At 48.3% G+C, this 20925-nt stretch overlaps 1 protein-coding gene across 1 annotated transcript in view; it reads right to left on the bottom strand.

Annotated features, from left to right (window-relative positions):
- SLCO2A1 (solute carrier organic anion transporter family member 2A1) overlaps window positions 1–20925 on the bottom strand; it is an 89436-nt gene that overhangs the window by 34067 nt on the left and 34444 nt on the right. Inside the window, exons 2-3 of the mRNA XM_025375778.1 lie at window positions 13192–13329; window positions 7457–7619 (exon numbers count right to left, since the gene is read on the bottom strand). Coding sequence (XP_025231563.1) covers window positions 7457–7619; window positions 13192–13329 — 301 coding nt within the window. The remainder of the gene's footprint in view (window positions 1–7456; window positions 7620–13191; window positions 13330–20925) is intronic.

Raw genomic sequence — 20925 nt, 5'->3', positions numbered from 1 at the left:
TGACATATTCACTACCTGGCCCTTTACAGAAAATGTCTGTTGACCCCTGGTCTAGTCCCATGGTGTTCAAACGCATCAACCACCAAATCTTTCTGCAACCAATGCTTCTGGAGAAGCACAATGAATGAGACAGACAAAAGCAGGTGTCATCAAGACAAAACGACGAGAGGGGAGTAAGGAGTCCCCTGCTCACACCTCTCCACACTCCAGCCCCAGGCCAAGAAGAGGCCAGGAAGGGGCTCTCCAGAACATTCCAGAACACCAGACAGCCCCCTTAGGGTCCTGGTTTGTGCGTCAGTCCTCTGTCACGCTAACTTCTCTTTGCTGTTTTCCTCTTTTAGATTTCTGAGCCTCACATCCTCTCTGACTGTGTCCAGTCCAAGCTCTCAATCCTGAGAAGTCCTTTTGTTCCTGAGAGAAAGAAACTCTCCTTGTTGTTTCCAACCTCCTGGTGGGTAGTACGCTGCCCAGTCGGGCCCAGTGGTCCCCATTTCAAGGCTTCAGGGCCACAGGAGGTGCCTGTGCACACAGTCAGCGTCCCAGCTCTACAGCTCTACTAAGTGTGGCAGGAAGAGCAGAAAGGTCCTCCCTGTCTCCCTTGGGGATGCTTGGGGAGCTCAAGGCATCTTGCAGGGAGGATCAATGGTTTCTTTGAACCACATTTCCCCGTTTCTGTGGGGCTTTCCCTCATTCTCAGCATTGTTCCCAGGATGCCCAAAGCCACTGGAACAGTAGCCAGCTTTCCTTTTTACCCTGGATACTAACTCCCAAGGAGGTCATCCTCCTGCTGTAGGTGGGCCCAAGACATGGTCGAGGTCATCCTCCTGCTGTAGGTGGGCCCAAGACACGGTCTGCCGGCCTTCCCAGAGAAGCGACTCTCGGTGGAGCAGGCTGCAGCTTGCCTCCGGGACCCTTCCCCCAAGCAGACCTGTCACTCAGCTTTGTTCACTGAGCAAGGGAAATGACCAGGCATGCCTGAGGGGCCACACTCAGGTCTCCACCAGGCCTGTGCTAGAGATGCAGAACAAAGGGTCCAGTTTCCAGGCGAGCCAAGGGGAGTTGTGCCTTGCCCATAAAAACAGATGACAGAAAAGCCTGACAGAGTCAGCTACTTTTATGTCACGGCTCAGGCTCAGGCCTTCAGAGAGGCTGCCGCGCCATCACCATGGAGCGCAGAGCTCTCCCGCCAGTTTCCAGCCTCGCTCTTTCCCGGGCCTTCTCCACCACAGTCTAGTGTTTTCTATCATTTCTCCATGTTTATTTCTATTCTTTCCTACACCACGCATTTAAAAAATGTTCCACATCAAATCGCATTAAGTTTTGTTCTGCTCATCCATTCAGGGCTCTGTCAGTCGAATTAATAACACCCATGTGTTTTGTGATTTTCTCTGTTGTTTATTTTATCTTTCTTTTTGAGTTAAATAGATCCACTGGCCAGGTTGTGCAACTCCCACTAGGATGGTCCACCCTGCCCTCCACCAACACATACACCCTTTCTCCTCCTTCCTCGCACATCTGCCCATCCCCACCCTCCAACCACCTACCACCCCACTTGCTTCCCCCTCACAGGCACCCACCCCACCTCCATACCCCCCACACACATGAACACACGCTTCACCCTCACAGGCACCCACCCTACGTCCATACTCCCCACACACTTTCCTCGATATGTACCCCACCCCACCTCCATACCCCCCCACACACGTGAACACATACTTCCCCATCACAGGCACCCCATGCCACCTGCATACTCCCACACATGCACACACGTTTCCCCATCACAGGCACCCCACCCCACCTCCACACATTTCCCCCATACCACCTCTTCCCTCACACCTTCCCCTTCACATATACCCCAACCCTCACCCCACAACTCCACTCACACATCCTCATACTTTACTCTCCTCTGCCTCCTACCCCAGTCCTTCCCATCCCCACACACCCCCAACATCTCCACATACGCCTACGTCCCCTCCGCACCCACACACCTCCTCCCCATACTCAGCTTTCTACTCACAGACACACCTCCCTCACATACACACCTATACACAATCACCCACAAACACACTCAGGCTGCCCAAACCATGGGTGCCCCTCTTGTTCCTCCAGGGCTTCCTAGCACACCCATCTCACACCGTAGGTGGGTGTTCACTGTGGTAAGGCTGAGCTCCCTGTCCTGACCCACTCACTCAGGATCTGAGGCTCCCCCGCCCTGTGCCTTCCCACCACCTTCTTTCCCAGGGACACCCTTGGGATGTGCAAGCCCAGGTTGGGGAAGGCAAGTTCATGAATAAAGGACTGGAAAGTGACTCTTCTTTTTCTTTTTCTTGCCTGCTCCAAAAATACAGTCATCCCCCGCCCCTCCTAACCTCCAGGAAGCTTCCTGCCTGCGGCATCCATTGTCTGCATGTGGGCAGACTTCCCTCTGGACTTGGCTGAAGGATCGTTCACAGGTTACACCTAGTCCTACCAGACACTGGTTTCCGAAGCCCCTTCTCTTATCTCCTGGGAGGACTGGTCTCACGCTGGCCTGTTTCCCATAGAGGAAAACCTCTCTGCGCCTTCCAGACATGGTCTTAGAGGCTTTGGCTGGATAGCTCGTCTTTTCTCTAAAGGCGCCAGGGCACATTTCCGGACCCCACTGACATTTAGAAAATCTAAATATCCAAAAATGTCTTCATGGCCTTTAAAAGAATTAGCAATTAGTTGTTAAAGGTCTCTGTGATTCCCAAAATGTTTAGCCTTTCTTTAACTTTTTTTTCCTAAAACACATTGCTACTCTTCATTTCCCATGTTCATTTCTGGAGCAGCTTTACTCCAAGAGGAAGGAATCAGTAATCAACACAAGTAATAGGTCTGAGTAACAGATTTCAAATGCCACAATGAGGGCAGGCAATTAGAAATATGCTGAGCAGGCCGGGCGCAGTGGCTCATGCCTATAATCCCAGCACTTTGGGAGGCCGAGGCGGGTGGATCACAAGGTCAGGAGTTGGAGATCAACCTGGCCAACATAGTGAAATCCTGTCTCTACTAAAATATAAAAAATTAGCTGGACCTGGTGGTGCACACCTGCAGTCCCAGCTACTTGGGAGGCTGAGGCAGGGGAATCGCTTGAGCTTGGAGGCAGAGATTGCAGTGAGCCGAGATCATACCACTTTACTCCAGCCTGGTGACAGAGCCTTGATTGCTGTCCAGGCTGGAGTGGAGTAGCATGATCATAACTCATTACAGCCTCAAACTTCTGGGCTCAAGTGATCCTCCCACTCCAGCCTCCCAAGTAGCTGGGACTACAGGCATGTGCCATCATGCCTGGCTAACTTTTTCTTTTTCTTTTGGTAGAGATGGGGTCTCACTGTGTTGCCCAGTCTGGTCTCGAACTCTTGGTCTCAAGCAATCTTCCTGACTCAGCCTCTAGAAGTGATGGGATTACAGCATACCTGGCTTATTTCATTTTAATTTTACTCTCAGAACACACTGAAAGTCAAGGTATTCTTGCTCCCATTTTATAGGTAAGGAAACTAAAGTTCAGAAAGGTGAGGGAGCTTGCCTAAGAAGACTTGGCAGGTAAGTGACTGAGCTAGGATTCAAATGTTGAAGTCCATATGGAGGTGGGGTGGGGGACATGTCCACCCATCACACCAGGCGGCACCAACACGAGGATCTGGGAAGAGAGCACAACAGCAACGTAAGCTTCCACCAACAGAAATCCTAAGGACTCACATGTGAGGATGCAGCAGGGACTGTGCCAAGGGAGGCGCCCTGCTCCGGAACAGAGCAAAGGACCTATGATGTAGACCAGAAAGGAGCTGCCTTCAGATGCCCCCAGGCCACCCAGCCCATAAGGATCACACTCTTCACAGGAAGTAAGGTGCTTTCTCCTTTGGGATCCAGAGAGTCTACTAGTTTATACAACATCACATATGTATTGTCCCTACCACCGTAGGGACAAGAGCCACCACTCAGTGATTACTGCATGTGACAGCCAACGGGCTAAATTGTGAACATGCATCTTCTCAGCCCCTGCAGCCCTACGAGGGCTATAAAATAGACACTCAGGGATGAACTGAAACTCAGAGCAGGGAGGAAGTGGCTCGAGCCCACTTGGGAGTCCCAAAGCCCAGATTCAGACTGAGGACTGCCTGGTTCCAGTAGACCATTCAGATTCACACCCCCACTCAGAGTGGTACATTTAATGAAATGCATTTGTTCCTGATGACCTTGCATGATTCAAAACTAAAATTCCCATAAGAATACATTTGAAGTAGGAGTCACATTTTAAGCTATTCCCATGAAGTAAGACTTTATAAATATTTTTATTTGCACACATTAGCATAGCACACTCACGTGGTGCGCTGGTACCCAGTGTGCAGTCCCAGCTAGATCGCATGGATGAGGTTCCTGGGCCAAAGTCCTCCTCATCCCACCCCCTGGCACCAAGAAGATGCCTGAAGGTAGCTCAGCTCTGAGTACTTCCAGCATCTGCTTCTATCCCAGCCAGACTGAGGGAGACTGCTGTGCCCTATTGTTGCAATTAGAATTTGCACCAATGAACAAAAACTACAAAATAGCCCACTCTTCTGGCCTATGGTGCCCCCCTGAAGCTCTGAGAGGCAAGCTGTAGTCTTTTCAGAGCACTTCTGTCCTCTATCAGAAGATTTTGGCTTAGAGCACTGAGGTCAAGGCTGGAACGGCACAGTGTTTCCTTCTGAGCTGAGAGGGTCATGGTGGGTTGAACCCAAACTCACTGATTATTCCTAACAAGGAGCAGAATGAAGCCATCCTAACCAGTCTCCCGTGGCTGCTCAGTGTGAGGCAAATGCCACTGGGATGTGGGCCCAGGCTGCGGGAGCCGACTTGCCAGGCTGAGCATGCCACGATGTGTGGCGCCTGGCAGGAGGCCCTCCCCTCAGCCTGGCCCCAGTGCCCCAGGCTCCCTTGCTAATTTCATTATCCCAGTCTTCACGTGATGAGGAAGGGCAGGGATTGTGGCTCTGGAAAGAAGACAGTGCAGCCAGCCTGGCCATACTGCTCTCCAAGAAGATGGCCAGCAACTCCTGACTCGCTTCAGAGCTGGTCTCAAGCTCTCATTAGACCAAGGGGGAGAAAGTGTATGGCAGGACTCTGGGGCTCAGATCTGTCCTCATCCTCTGCCCACTTGAAGCAGGATTCAGCCCCACGGAGTCCATACATTTATGAGAAATGACCAGTTCACCAGCGATTTATAAAGAGGTGGGGGAAAGAGTCCCATGACTAGAACCCAGGAGACATTTCATCATTAGACACCCCCGTTCTTGCCCTATTCTTTTCCTGTCCCAGGCACTTCGTTCTCTCCATCATTGGCCTCACAATCTTAAGGGATGCCCTCTATTATTCTAAGTGGTTCATCTCTTGAACCTGGTCTACATATCTGATTGAAAAAAATAGCCTGTTTTCTAAGCAAACCAGAATCAATTATTCCCTCAGCACCTCCCTGAGTGGCTCATTTAACTTCAACTCCAATACAGTGGACTAAGGGTGAGCATATATGAACTAGTCCTCTCACCAATGTGCATCACAAAACCACAGCCACTTTCCACAGTCCTTAAAACAAGTGCAAATTCATCCTAAGTCAACACATTAACATAAAATTAGTTCCAAAGCAGTGATTGTCCTGGGTGCTGAGTAAATGTAAATGCCAAACCACTCTGTAGGGCTATTTCCTAACCCTAGTCCACATACAATTTCTACAGGGGAAAAAAAGCCCCTGCAAATGGCTCATGGTCAAACATAAGGAGGTAATCCACCATGAAAAAGAGCAAGCAGACATAAAACAATGGGAGAATTAACATTCTTAAAACTTGAGCTAACAGAATGATCTGAAAAAGAGTATAATATAAATATATTTAAAATAATTGAAGATATCAATAACAATACAAAAGAAATCATAAGGAAACACCAATAGACTGTGTCAACAGGGCAGAGAGATTTGAACATCTATTACAAGAACTTTAGGAATTAGCAAAATATGTAGTGCCATTAAAATTTATAATGTCAAAAATGGGTCTGACACCAATGAACAAAGCTGGAGAGAGACTAAGTAAACAGAAAGTTGTACTTCAAGGAAATCACCCAGGATGCAGCATAAAGCCCTGAAAACTATGAAAGACAGGTTAAGAGACAAGGAGGCCAGAAATGAAAACGTGAAGCCATATGTAAAAGGAGTTCTAGAAAAAAGGATGAAGAAAATAGGGGTGTGCAATATCAGGAATGTTTTTGGCTGAAAATTTTTCAAAATTAAAGAAAAACTCTAATTTTCAAAAGAAATAGCATTTCAAACTTTCTAACAGATAAGTGAAAATTAAGCCATACTCAGATACCTTATGGTAGACATACAGAACAACAAAGAAAAGAAAAGAAAAGAACAAACATTAAATAGAACTAGAGAAAAAACAGGATACCTAAGAAGTTATGACAATTAGACTAATGGAAAAGTCCCAACACCAGAAGAAAGAGCCATGGTACCTTCAAAGTGTTGAGAAGAAATAACTATTGATTTAAAATCTTGTTTGTAGCTAAACTGTAATTCAAGAGCAAGGGTAAAATAGAGGTATTTTTAGACAAAGACTTAGAGATTTTCTTACTCATAGGCCTACTGAAAGTAACACTAAAGGATATCCTTCAAGAAAAAAAAATAATCAGCAGCTTGGGTGAAATGCAAGAAGCAATCAATGGTGAACAAAGAAACCAGTAAACTTGTAAGTACATAAATAACCACTCACTTATTTATAAATAACAGAATAGTAACAATTTATAATAATGACCACTGTGGGGAGGTTAAAGACAGGTAGAACAAAAATATGGGTCAATGATAAGTGGAAAATGAGAGAGGATGGTGGGCAAAAAAGCATCTAGGATCCTTATTTTGCGCTCTTGGAGAATAGAGACATTCATGAACTTTAGTGGTTTTTATATCATACGTCAATGTTAAATATAAGGGTAATAGTGGGCACCCTATGTTCATGGATTGGCAAACTCAACATAGTAAATATGATCAAATGAGATCATTGTACAAGTGCACTGTCACCTAAGGACAGAAGAATGTACAAATGTCACAAAGTGCTACAATTAAAAGTAGACAAAATCCACAGACTTCATAATGATTAATGCTTTGACCCTCCTCCTGCCAAGCCCCATTGCAGAAACTGCTCACAGTGTCCCCGGGGAGGTAGAGCTTGGGTCACTCCCGGCATAAAGCACAGGGAATCACAGCAGGAGGTGAGCCATGCACTGCACACTTTCCTACACAAACCAGACATAGCTCTACATACTTCCATAGCTCTACATACTTCAGTATATTCTGAGCTTCATATGTCCTCTTCCTGGAGTGGTATCCACTGCCCTAGGAGTATCCCCACTAATTTTGTGAGATGTTCACCCATTCCTTACTCCCTTGAGGCAGGGGTTGGAGGCCACTCACCAGTGCTGGCCAAGGTGTACTGGTAGGGCTCCGAGAGGAAGTGTGGGAGGGTGAGGATGAAGGCACCTGCAGCCAGGAAGAGACCCCCGATGCCAATCAGACGTGGACGGTGCACCCGGCTGCCAAAGTAGCTGACAAAGATGATGAGGATGGCATTGCTGATCTGAGAAGAGAGCAGAAAGGCTGAGTGAGACAAGAGGCCCTGTCCTCACCCACCCACAGAGAAGACCTGACCATATCTTATCCAGGAAAACTGGAGAGGGAGGGGGCTGCCCAGTGTCAGCTGGGGCCCAGGCCGAGTTACAATGTCAGCTTTTCCCAGAGAGCTTCACAAGCAGGCAAGCATAAGCAATTTTGGTTTTCCCTCTGTTATCAGAAACCCTTCTGGGTCTCCATCTTCTAGACCAGACCAAAAGAAGTATCTGAAGATTATGAAAAGCTCAAAACCTAAACTTTAACCATCTTAGAATCAAACCTTTTTGGGAAAAAGCCAAAGAAACCTCCAATCCTGCCTGGCTCCTAGGAATAAAACATGTCCCCTAATTAAACTTGAGAGTTTGTACCTAAAGTTTAGTGCAAAATCCCAAGTTTAATTAGGTACAGATTAAAGGACCCAAGGACCCTGGCTTGGTGGCCAGAATAACAAGCGAGCAACATGCTTATCTCATTTAATCATGAAACAATTCTCATTTTACCTGACAAAACTGGGACTCAGAATATTAAGTAACATGCCCATGACCATGAGGTTAGGGAGTGGCTTGAACCAGTCTTGCCTGACTCTAAAACACCAAGGCTTAACTAGAGTTGTCTGTCACCTCTTGGAGAACAGGGTTTCTGCCCAAGCAGCTCTGCTACTATCCTGCCCCTTCCCCTGCCTTGGTTTGTTTTCAATTCTGTGAAATGAAGGATAAGAACTAGAGCACCCCAAGGCCCTTCCAGCTGGAAACATGGGTAACTCCATGCTTCTGGTGCTCCCTGGAAGATGTGCTCTCTGAGCCCCACCCAGAACCAGGAAAGGGAACTGAAGGCTCCAGCATGGGGAGTAAGGTCTTCAATGGTAAGGGGATGTTGCCAGGCCTTCTGACCACGTCTCCACCAAAGATGGTCCTCTCCTCAGAGCACAGTTCACCTGGACTGGAGGAGCTCTGTAAATCTGCAGCAATAGCCCTGTCTTGTTACACCCCAGTTTCCTCCTGGCTGGAGAAACAGGTGCTGCTGTGTCAGGAAACAGAGGCTAGAGCCTCAGAACACAGCTGTCACTAAGGTCGCCAGTGGCCTCATTGGCAAATGTACTGGTCAATGCTCAGTTCCATTTGACTCAGTTGACCATTTCTTTTTTCCTGAAACACTTCCTTCAGAGTTCCCATGACCCCATCCTCTCCTGCTTCCCTTCTCCTGTCTGCTCCTTCTCGGTCTTCTTGGCTTATTCCTCTTTATCTGCCTGGACTCTCAACATTGGGCCCAGAGCTCTGCCCCTAAGTGTGTCCAGTTCCATGTCTATTTATGCTCTGTGTGTGCTTCTAAGTCCCATATCTCAGTTCATCTAAACTCTCACTCCTCTTCCTCCCTCTAAAACTCCAGTCCCCTGTCCTCGTCCTCCTTGTCTCAGTAAATGGCACCTCCATCCTCCCAGTGGCTCACACAAAACACTCGAACACCATCTTGACTTCTCTCACACTCATATGTAATCCATCAGCAAATCCCCTTGGCAGGACCTTCCATAGCCACCTGGAAACCAGTGACTCCTCAACCTCCAATCCTGTCTGAATTACTATGGCAGCCTCCTAATGGGACCCTGCCTCCATCCATGTCCTGCTACTGTTCATTCTCCACCCAGCAGCCAGAGGGGTCCTGCTGAAGTATCAGACCATGTTCCCTCAGCTCAAACCCTCCAGTGTTAAAAGGCAAAGGCTGTCCCAGAGCCTCCTGAGCCCTACACAGCCTGTCCCCAGTCACCTCTCAGGTCTGCACTCTTCTGCTCCTCTCCCTCCCTCCATCCAGCCACACTGCCCCCAGCTGTTCTTTGGCCACACCAAAGAACAAAGGCATTCCCCCAGCCCGCTTTGGTTATTGCTGCTCCTTCTGACTTTAGGTCCTTAGGACTCAGTTCTTATCAACCAGATTCAGGCCTCTGGTCAGATTGAATCATCTCATGAAGGACCTTCTTTGACCTCTTCATTTAAAATACACCCACATCCCCACCACTGTGGCACCGTGTACCTTTTCCCATCCGTGACTTTCTCTGTCTTCATTGTACTCATCATAACCTGATCGACAGTATGTTTTATTTCCATAAATATTATATTTATCCTTAGAATGATATATGAGTAGAGATTTTTGTCTGTTCATTCCTGTTTCCCCAGCACCTAACAGTGCCTAACACATACTTGGTGCTCGTTAAATATTGTTGAAGAAATGAATGAATGAGTAAATGGTAGACATTTTCGGGAGGAGGACATAGTTGCCCGGGAGAACCGTCCGGCATGGCCAAGAGTGAGATGGTTTATGATCTACAGAGAAAGGGGGTGTGAAGGTGTGTGAGGGGCAGCCCCTGCCAAAGGTGGATCTAGGACATCCTGAAGCCCACACCTGGAAAGAGAGTTTGATTCTTCTGCTTCCTAGATTTTGTTTATTTCCTTCTTATTTCCCTATTGCTTTTCGTAAAATGATTGTAAATGCCAGATCATATCAGCTATGCTGACTGTGGCTGACTTTGGAAAGATTGGGTGAGGGTGGGTGGAGGACCCCAAAGGGGCTCTCAGGGAGGAGGGACAGAGGAGAAGCTCTTCCGCACTCTCTAGGGGCCTGCACTTGTTTCTCTGTGGGAAGCTGAACCTCCACAGGTGTTATGGCTAATGCCGGCTTAAGACCTTGTTCTCAAACTTTTCTTCAGCCACAGAGTCCCTTTGAAAAAACTGTTTTTCCCTAATATAAAACAACCCCCCCAAATGCAGCTGTTCTGGCTGAGAAGAGGGCCTCAAGGCCTCAGTCTCCTCAGCCCTGGAGCAGCCCCTGAAATACTACCATGGACTTGCTGTGAGACTCTTTGAAAGCTATTACAACGCCCATTGTGACATGCCCCTGCCCTTCAACGTCTCAAACCAAAGGGGAGTAGGGGCCACTGGTGGGCGGCATGAAGGGTAGGGAGCCTCTAGGGCTCAGCCCTGGCCTTTCGTAGTGGGCAAGAGAAGCTGCTGCTTCAAGCCAAGTTGCTCCATGTCTTCTCTCGTTAACTAAGTTCCTCCTCCTGCTGCTGGCCTTCTACGCCCAGCCCGTCAAAGGCTTCACATCAACTCCTGGGCCCACAGAAGGCTCTCTGAGACTGGGAGCTGCAGACTGCAGATTCATGCTTCCTGGAGGTTCGCTGCACACTCCATGACCCAGACAGCCTCACCCTCCCCTTGCACCAGGCCGGGCTCTCTTCTCACATCCCCCTAGGCTTCACGCATATACTGTACACAGGCAGACACATACAGAGTTGCACACAAATACTCAAACATACACAGACACAGATACACACACACACAGAGGGTTATAAGGTCAGAGGAATGAACTATCTGATGATATTTTCTTCAAATCACGCCCACAGGCATGAGCTGAAGTCAGATTCTTGAAAAGTTCATCTGAGACTCGGAAAGATGTTAATGGGTGAATTATTTTTATTTTTTGATTGAACTCCATCCCTGGGAAAATAGTAAGCTCTTTCATTGCCTAATCAACCTCCTGTCTTAAGCAGATCCTGCTACAAGTCCTAGCTAGCTACTCCCAGCCCATTGAGGAATCCAATTGTTTCTGGGCCCACATTTTTGTTCCAAGCATAGGGTCAACATTTAACGAAAATTTTAACCATGGGAGATCACAGATTTGGCTACCACCTGGGCTGAGGTGAAAGAGAATATTCGCCTCATATGCCAGCTCTGACTCTGATTAGTAGCAGGACTCAGAATACTGTGTTGAGAAGGATTCTGAGGCTGTGCATGAACTCAGCAGGAAAGGGACATGGGTAATTAGTGATGCCTGCCAGGGCCACGGAACAGCACCGTAGTGACGCAAATGTCAGACATTTGTTTTTCCTGATGTCCATCATGAGTGAGGACAACATGTGCCAGGGGCATTGCCAAAGTCACAGATCAACATCGATGAGGGTCATTCTGTGTGAACGCAGGGCAGGGACACCAGGGTGCTGTCCTGGAGGAGGAGGCAACCACACAGTCAGGCAGACCTAGTCACCAGGCATCACTAAGAAGCTCAGGATAGCAATACAAGCAGACAGACAGAGACACAGGCCCACACACAGACTGGTACACAGACACACACCTGGCACAGAAAGCAGGGAAGGCACACATATGGGCCTGGAAGCTCAGAGGAGGAGGTCTCAGGCCAGCAGGGATGACTTAGACAGGCTGCAGGACTGTGCGTGTGTATGTGCATGCATGTCATATGTGTGAGGAAAGAGCCCATGGTGGGGGGGGCATGAAGTGAGGGACACCAGTGAAGATTCCAGCAACGTGTGTGGAGGTTGAGACTGGCTGGAGCAGTGCTTGTGAGCAAGAGACTGGAGGTGCGGTAGAGAAGACAGGGATTCACAGAGGAGGCCTTAGCATGCAGCCCTCAGACAGCCCTGGGCTCAGACCCTGGCTGCACCACGCACATGACGGGGCTGATCTGGGTGGAATACTCAGGCTTTCTGAAGCAGGGTTCCTTGTCTGAGAAACGACAAGCTATGTGAACCATCAAGGAATGGGGAAGGGTGAAAGAGAAAGCCTTGTTCCAGCAGGAGAAGGCTGGGGAGAGGAGATATCTGCCTTCTTTTACAGTTCTGTTTCGGCCAGAAGCTGCCACGGGACAGAGGCGCAGGCTCTAAGTGACGGCAACGACTTGAATTTCACTAAGTCAAGGGAAGACCTCATGACGCTCCAGAGGAGCAACCGGCTCTGGGGAAGGGACCACTGCCTGCCTCCATCCAGGAAGAGTGGCCCTGGGGAGAAGATGGAAGACAGCCCAGGAGCCCTGTCTCTAGGCTGTGGAGACAGGATGAAGGGGTTCTGCTGCCTCCACTCACTCTCTCTCCCCAGCTTCCAGTGGCTTCTGGCAGGCCCTGCCCTCTGACCTCTTACCTCCTCTGGCTTCTCGGCCCACCCTGTCTTCCTCTAACTTTAATATGCAGTCACTGAGGGATGGCGGGAAATGCTAGGAGGCCATAGAGCTCTGATCTCATCTGGGAGTCAAGGCCATTAAGAGCTCTGGCTCTTGTGGCCCTCATAAGAGAGGAGACGCCTGGGCCCAGGGCTGCTGACCCACCTGAATGCCTGGAGCTTATTCTCCCTGGACTACATATGGAGCAGGGGCCCCACAGGCTGGCAGAGTGCACAGAACTCAGTTAGAAGTACAGTTTGAGGGCAGACAGCCCTGCACACCTGGAGCAAGCCACTTGTACTCCTGAGCCTCAGTATCCTTATCTGAACAGAATACCTGCTGGCAAGGCTGCCATGAAGAGGCCCCCAGGTCGGGCGTGGGAGGCTCTCAGCTCAGTACCTGGCACAAGTCAGGCCTCAGGAAATCTGGCTGCTCTTACTGCACCCACTGGATCTTTGCTGTTTCATTTGCTGTTACCCGGCAGAAAGAGACATTGCACCTATGTGCACATCTCAGTCCCCTGTTCCTCTGCTTCTCCTGGATCCTGCAGTCAGAGTGGTACACAAGTGGGGTCTGATGGACCAGAACCTCCTGCTTACCTCATTCAGGCTGGAAATGAGACCCGATGAAGAACTGGAGAGCCCAAAGCGCTTCTCAATGGTGGTAAGGCTGCTCTTGAAGTAGGCGCTGTACAGGAGTTGGCAGAGCTGCAGGAGGCCTTGGCAGAGCACAAACACCTGGGGGAAGAGTGATGGGCACATGAGGTCTCTGGACGACAAGCCCTGGTGCCCTCCCAGCTATCTGTTAGGGGCCCCAGCAGGCTGACCTCTGTTTCCTCGCCTGTTATCTAGGAGCACTCACTTCCCAGGGTCTCCAGGATGAAATGTCACCATTGCAACATTGTGTTGCACCCTGCAGGAAGCATTCCAAAAGTGCTAGCCATTCCTGTTATTACTGCATTCTCATCACTGTTGTGATATGTGGCCCAGTGAAACCACAGGGTGTTGAAGATATGACAGGGTTGGGGACTCATCCCCAAGGGAAGGGCCTAACTGCTCAGCTGAGCATCTTGGATTATTCCCCAACAGTACCACAGTGCTCCCCAGGCTGCACGTCTGCCCTCCTCCTGTGCCCTGTGAGGGCTGAAGGCCACTCCCCACCCAATTCAGACTGCTCTTGGGAGATGAACAAGCCTGAGTCATGTGGATCCATCTCTCTTGACTTGTCTTCCATTCCCGACACCTGTCCTCCAAGGCCCACCTCTAATGCCTCCAGTAAGGCACCATGACACAATCCCCAAAGCACCTGGTTTGAATGAATGTCCCTGTCCACGTCATCATCTCTTATCAGGACTATCTTGGCCTCTCATCCGGAATGTCTGTGACTGATTGTGCTTGCTGCCTGCTCAATGGATGATCAAGGCCCCAAGGAAGGGACCGAGGCCATTTATCTCCGTATCTCACCTGGCCTCATACCTGGTCCCGGGGTACTGAGTAAATGTGAGTTCCATGGTGGATGGGGACAGATAACACATCAGGGAGGGTAGGAGAAGGGTTTCATGATATCCCCATTTGGCTGCAGGCTGAGCTCTGGGCTCCCCCAGGTTCTCAGCTGTTGTGCTAGTCACCTGATGCTTAGTGTGGACCAGGTCTGGATCTGCCTCTCACTCAACAGAGAAAGCTTAGCCAGAAAGGGTCTTGTCTCTGTCTAGAGACAGAGTTTGGAGGGCATTAGTCTTTAGGGAATGGTCAGAGGAGGAGGATCTGGAGAGGCATCAGAGGTCAAATTGCCTCTTTCCTAGCTCTGACCTGGACCAGGGAACAATTTGGGCTTGGGTGTGCTTTTCCCCCTTCTGTGCCCTGGGTTTTCCCAACCGTGAGGTAACTGGGCTAAGTCAATGGTTCATAACTCAGCTTTGATTCAAAATCACATAGATGAGGAGGTGGGAGTGCCTTGGAAATACAGAGGCTAGGCCCAAGCTCAGACCTACTGAATCAAAATCACCAGGAGTGAAGCCACAAATGCGTTATTTGGGAAACTTCTACCAGCAGAGTCTGGGGGGCAACATGGTTTCCAGGCAGTGGGCTAGAGGACTCTTTCTGGCTCTGACCATCTGTGTAAAGGGTAAGATGTGAAAGATTAGAAAAAGAAAAGCAAGGCCGGGCATGGTGGCTCACACCTGTAATCCCAGCAATTTGGGAGGCCGAAGCGGGCAGATTATGAGGTCAGGAGTTCAAGACCAGCCTGACCAACATGGTGAAACCCCGTCACTACTAAAAATACAAAAATTAACCAGGTGTGGTGGCACATGCTTGTAATCCCAGCTACTCAGGAGGCTGAGGCAGGAGAATCTCTTGAACCCTGGAGGTGGATGTTGCAGTGAGCTGAGATTGTGCCACTGCACTCCATCCTGGGCGACACAGTGAGACTCCGTCTCAAAAAAAAAAGAAAAAAAAAAAAAAGAAAAACAATCATAGAAATTCCCTAATCCATAGGAATTGCCACTATAAGGTTGAAGGAAAGACAAGAGCCACAATATAGGTTATAAGTTATAGGAAAGCAGCACAAGACAGTGACAGTGATGGGGATGGGATGTGTCAACATCCTGTCATTTTCCATGGAAACAGGGCACCAAAGCTCACTTGAACCCAGATTGTTCCCTGGTCCAGGCCAGACCTAGGAAAGAGACAATTTGACTTCAGATGCCTTGCCAGATCCTCCTCCTCTAACCACTCCCTAAAGAGTAATGCCCCCAAAGCCTGCCTCTAGACCCCTTCTCTGGACACAATCCATTCTGCACCCGTTCATAGGCAATCCCATTTGCCATAGGATGATGGCCTCCAGTCTCAGGTCTTCACCCAGAACTTTCCCCAGAGTTTTACATGCAGGTCCACCCCACTGTCTGCTGGATGTATGGATGTATCCGCCTGGACACTTGTAGGTCCCTCAAACCACTCATTTCCCAAATAGGACTCATCATCTTCCCCCATAAACTGCTCCCCTTTTTCCTTCATTCCCCATCACCTTCACTCAGTTTCCCAAGCCAGAAACCAATACTCCTTCTTGATGTCCCTCCTCCTCACCCTCTGGTGTTTGCCCCCTCCCTGAGCCCCGTGGTCTCTTCTTGGTGTCTCCCACGTTGGAGCCCTGCCTCTTCTCCAGGTGTAAGCCTTGACTCAAGCCCTCACCATCCCTCCTCAGATCACCGCAACAGCCTCTCACAGGTCCCCTGCCTACCCCTCTCAAATCTTCCACCACACCACCCCAGAGGGAGCTTTCGCCAGCACAAACTTTAGCAGGTCACGCCTGAATTAGCCTCTCTCACTGGCGCCCCACTTTCTGTAAGGTAAAAACCAACACTCTAGGAGTGATAGCCAAGATGCTACAGTCCTGGACCCAGCCTGCCTCCATATTTTCTGCTGAGACTGATCGTATTTTGCCAAGATGGCCATACCAATCTCTGCCATCCACATACACTTCTTACAGTGACACTCCCTTGAGGGGTGGGGTCTGTGTTCTCTCCCTCTGAATATGGGCCAATCTTAGCCCCTTGCTTCTAATGAAGAGAAGTGATGCTATGTGACTTCCGAGGCTGGTCCTAAAAGTGGACAAAGAATCTGGCTGGCTCTTTCTCCCCTGGGACCCTGAGTACCCTGACATTACACTGTAGGGAAGCCCAGTCTTCCTTGCTCATGGTGAGGTCACATGTTAATGTTTCACTGATAACTCCGGTTCAGATTTTGGTCTTCAGCCAGTGTCAACCGCCAGACATGTTACTGTGCCAGCCTTCAGATGATTCCAGCCCCAGCCCTCGATGCCAAGCAAAGCAGAAATGAGCTATCCCCAAAGAGCCCTGTACAGATTGCAGATTTGTCAGATTTGTCAGCAACCTAAATGTGGCCATTGTTTTAAGCACTAAGTTTTGGATCGTTCTGGTATGCAGCACTAGACAGCTGTAGCACCTGCTGCCACCTTGCCCTTCAAACACATCAAGGTCACACTCTCGGAGTTCCCCAGAGGCACTGTGTCAGTGCCTTTGCTCACAATCTTCCCCTTCTTTGACTGAATAACTTCCTCTGCCCTTCAGGAGCAGCGTGGGGCCCAGCATGGGGCTCAGTTGTGTGTCTAGTTCAAGGTGGCTTCTAAAAATCCCAGCACCCTGTGCTAACTCCTGTACAGAAGCATCTGAAGGCTTGGCACATGGCTGGTGGCAAGAGTAGCATCTAGCAGAGGAGTGAGGGCTGTCATAACAACTGTGGGAGAGACGAGGGCTGACTGGGGTAGTGGGCTGTGGAGAGGCACCAAATTAGAGGCTCTCGCAAAGGCTGAGTTGACACGGCTGTCACTGATTCAGCGTGAAGAGAAGGGGCTATGTTTCCAGCCTCAGGGCCAGGAAGAGGGCAAAGCCACGCATGCATGGAAACGGGGGCGGGAGGATGGGGGCAGTGTTCAGAAGGAGGAGCGTATAAGCAGATCAAGGGATCAAGGACCATGAGTTCAGTTTTGGAGCACTTGAGTTTCTGATCATGAGGCTTAGAAAAGACCAGTCTCCCCCATCCAAATTAGTAATGAATTAACAGGAGTGACTAATCACCACCAACTTCCCCAGCTGTCTCATGAGAGGAAGATAGGGATGGTGGGAGAGGAAATTTGTCTCAGATCTTTTCCTGAAACACATGCCTCTAAGTACAGAAACTCCCCCACTTTCTCCCCCCAGCTACGGGGTGAAAGACTCCAGCCAGAGCTGACTCCTTTCCACATCCCCCACCCCCTCACAGAGCCAATCTGGCCACCAGCTGTTGGCCCCTGCAAGCCCTGTCAGGTCTGGGTGCCTCATGGGGTCCCTGGCAGAGGTGTTTGTATATATCTGGGCCCCTCAGTTCCAGTGGATATGGAGAGGGATCAGACTGATGGCTGCAAGGTAGAAAAGGGCAGGGAGAAAAGGCAGGGAAAAGGGAAGTAAGTTGATGGATGATTCTACCAGGGTCACAACCATCTGGCCCCATATACTGAGCTTATGTGATGGGAGCATGACCTTGGCTGCTCAGACTTACCATATACCTCCTACATGGCCAGCATGAGACACAGCAAGGAACACTCGACACCGTGCAGATAAAACAAAAGTTTATCCCTCGAGGAGGACACGGGTTCAAGAGTATATGGAGATGCATTGGTGGGAGTAGGAAAAGGTTTGCTAGTTGGGTTGCAACCTACCCTTCCCCATTATTTAGGCAATAAAGTTTTACAGTTTTTGATTATTTGAGTTTTGGAGTCAAACAGGTCTAGGTTCAGGTCTTGACTTTGTAAGCCACAGTGTGACCTTTGGCTACCAACTGGGTCTCCTTGAGCAGCAGGTTTTCCTATTAGCAAACGGAAATTATGATAACACCTGAGTTGCGTTGCGAGGCTTGCACCACAGAATGTTGCAGGCCCCTGTCACCTGCCGGGCACACACCCTGCCTGGTGAGTGCTCCACATCCTGGAGGGATATTCAGTAATTTGAGGCTTCCTCCACTCCCTCTTCTTGCCCTCCGAGTAATTTAACTTCCCGGTTGCTTTCAGTTCTCCTATAGTCTGAGAACCCTAGAATAGAATTTCTCACAATGTGTTACACAGAACATCACTTGCTTAAGATGCTCTAGGCCAAAACAACTCCCTGGAGAAAAAAAATTGGAAAACATAACATGCTACAGTCCTCCCTCATGAATATGTGCAATCACATTAGCATATTAAAGGTTCTGAGTTCCATAGTAAAGACCTAGTTAATGTTGTTTAAGCCAACTTTTCCATGCGCCTTTAACTATGTAACTCCCCATCCACACACACACATCACCACTACTTTATAATAGATGCTAGCACTCTCCAGAATACATTTTATGGAAAGATAACATGTGCCTTTTAGAAAACACCTTTGGTAGAACTTGAGTCTTGCAATTTCTTCACAAAAGGAAAAGAAAATAAAGATGGATTACATGGGCTGCGTCATCTTCTTTAAAATGGTATATACCATCATTTTCTATCTCCTCACTCCACCTTTTTTCTTTACTCGGCAGGTATTGCTTCCCCAAATTACATCATGCATTTTATTTCTCATTTATTGACATTTTCTCCCACCAGAATAGAGACTTCATGGTGGAAATACAATGTGTGTTTTTTAGAACAAATCCACAGTGCATGAAATGATGCCCAGTTCGTAACTGGAGCTCAATTGTTGTCAAATGAACAATATGTCTGTAAAGCACTCTAAGTGATAAGCCCAAGCTCCAGAATATACATCCACCACAGTAGCCATTCTGGGAGGCTGCAGATTTGTTCCCATGGTCTGTCTTCAACATTTATACATTGCTCCTTTGGTGCTGCTTTTGATCAGTCTACAAGCCATACAATTTACAAGGCACAAAACAGCATTTGTCAGTTCAGCTGCCCTACTTACTCACTTGGCTAAACCCAAACTAAAATAAGATTTGCAGTCATGTATGAAGGGACTTTCCACTGTGATGGAAACATTCTACATTTTAATTTTGTGGTGGTATTTATACAGGTTTATACATTTGTCAAAACTCAACAAACATTTAAAGTGTGTGCATTTTATTATATGTAAACTAGATACCTCAATCAAGTTGGCTAAAGAAGAAATTCATTTGAAAAAAAATTTGCAACCATGAGGTATTCAAAATAATGTTCTGGGGCTTTGAAGGAAATCCGACAGTTTTTTGTGTTTTTTTGTTTTTGTTTTTGTTTTTTTAATTATGAGCATTGGCAATGTCATTGGAATACCTTTGTTTATTCAAGAGGCCTACTTTGACAGGTTCAAAACCCAGGTAAATATCTAGGTTTGCGTGTGTGTGCTAACCTAAACATCTAGGTTGACAAGGGCTGTGTGTGTGTGTTAAGGTAAACACATCACTTGAGACACATAGAAGGAAGCTGGCAGAGAAACCCCACGGAGGACGAGCAACATTCTTGCAGGGCAGGGATGGCAGGAGGCACTCAGGCTTCTAACTGTCACGGGCATACTCACGACAGCCTCATTCATTCTCCGATCCTAACAAAAATAAAGAGGAAGGAAGCGCAGAAACTGGAGTGGCCATGAAGATCTTTAATAAAGAGAGAACTTTTTACCACCTGTGTCAAAGAGCTAAGAAAGGCTAAAAAGCTACTGAGATGCAAGGTAAAGTTGGGGGTGTGGGGGACTTGGCCCAAGCCACGCTTCAGTGATGTAAGTGAGATGACCATGGCAGATAAGCCACAGGACAAGGAGGGAGGCCCCCATAGCTCAGGAGGAAGGAGAAAGCATCAAAGGACAGTCTAGACATGGCTTTTTTGATCTACATGTTCATGCCTCTCTTTTCCAAACTAAACATCGGAACTATGATCTAACCATTTTTAGGTCACAGTGGCATCTAACCGTGGTTATAGCGACACCCGCAGAAGGTCTGAAGTGTGATCCCCATAGGGTTATTACCTATTTAATGACTGACTGTGCTGTCAACCCACTCCGATGTTTTCCACACAAACCCCAGGGAAGGAAAACTAGAAAATTCAAATGATGTCTCATGTCCATGTAAACCCCCACCCATCTCCATTGTGAATGGACTTCCTCCTCAGCCAGAGTACTCTTAAAATTTAACCTGAAAGACTGGTTCAGGTCTCAACAGGATGTGGGGGTCAGACAGGCCTCATTACACCTCTCTGGCATTAACATTAACACAGACCTGAAGTCTGATAAGAAACATGTAGAATCTATTCTCTCTGAAGCCAGCCGGCTACCTGGAGGCTTCATCTGGCTGACAAAACTCTAGTTTCCACAGCCTCTTATCGCAACCCAGACATTTCCTTTCTATTGTTCCCAGGTCTTTAGATAAACTCAACCAATGTCAATCAGAAAATTTTAAATCTACCTATAAACTGGAAAGCTTCCCCCCCTCCCCACCCACCGCCACCTCGAGTTGTGCCGCCTTTCTGGACCAAACCAATGTATTTCTTAAATGTATTTGATTGAAGTCTCATGTCTTCCTAAAATGTATAAAACCAAGCTGCATCTCAACCACCTTGGGAACATGTTCTCAGGACCTCCTGAGGACTGTGTCACGGGCCGTGGTCACTCATATTTGAAGATATTTGAAGAATAAATCTCTTCAAATATCTTACAGAGTTTGACCCTTTTCATCGATATCCACTAGGATGCGACTTCTCTGAGGTGATTCAATGTACTGAAAGAGTCCAGGAGTCGGAGGAAAACCATTCAGGGCAGGAGACGGGGCTGGACTGAGATACACAGCCGGTGACCTCCCAGTTTGAAACAACTGCTTCTGTCCCTAAATGGCAGCTAT

Source organism: Theropithecus gelada, chromosome 2 (genome assembly GCF_003255815.1).
Source record: "Theropithecus gelada isolate Dixy chromosome 2, Tgel_1.0, whole genome shotgun sequence".
Lineage (NCBI taxonomy): Eukaryota > Metazoa > Chordata > Mammalia > Primates > Cercopithecidae > Theropithecus > Theropithecus gelada.
The sequence above is the reverse complement of the archived record's forward strand: the minus strand, read 5'-3'. Positions and strand labels throughout refer to the sequence as shown.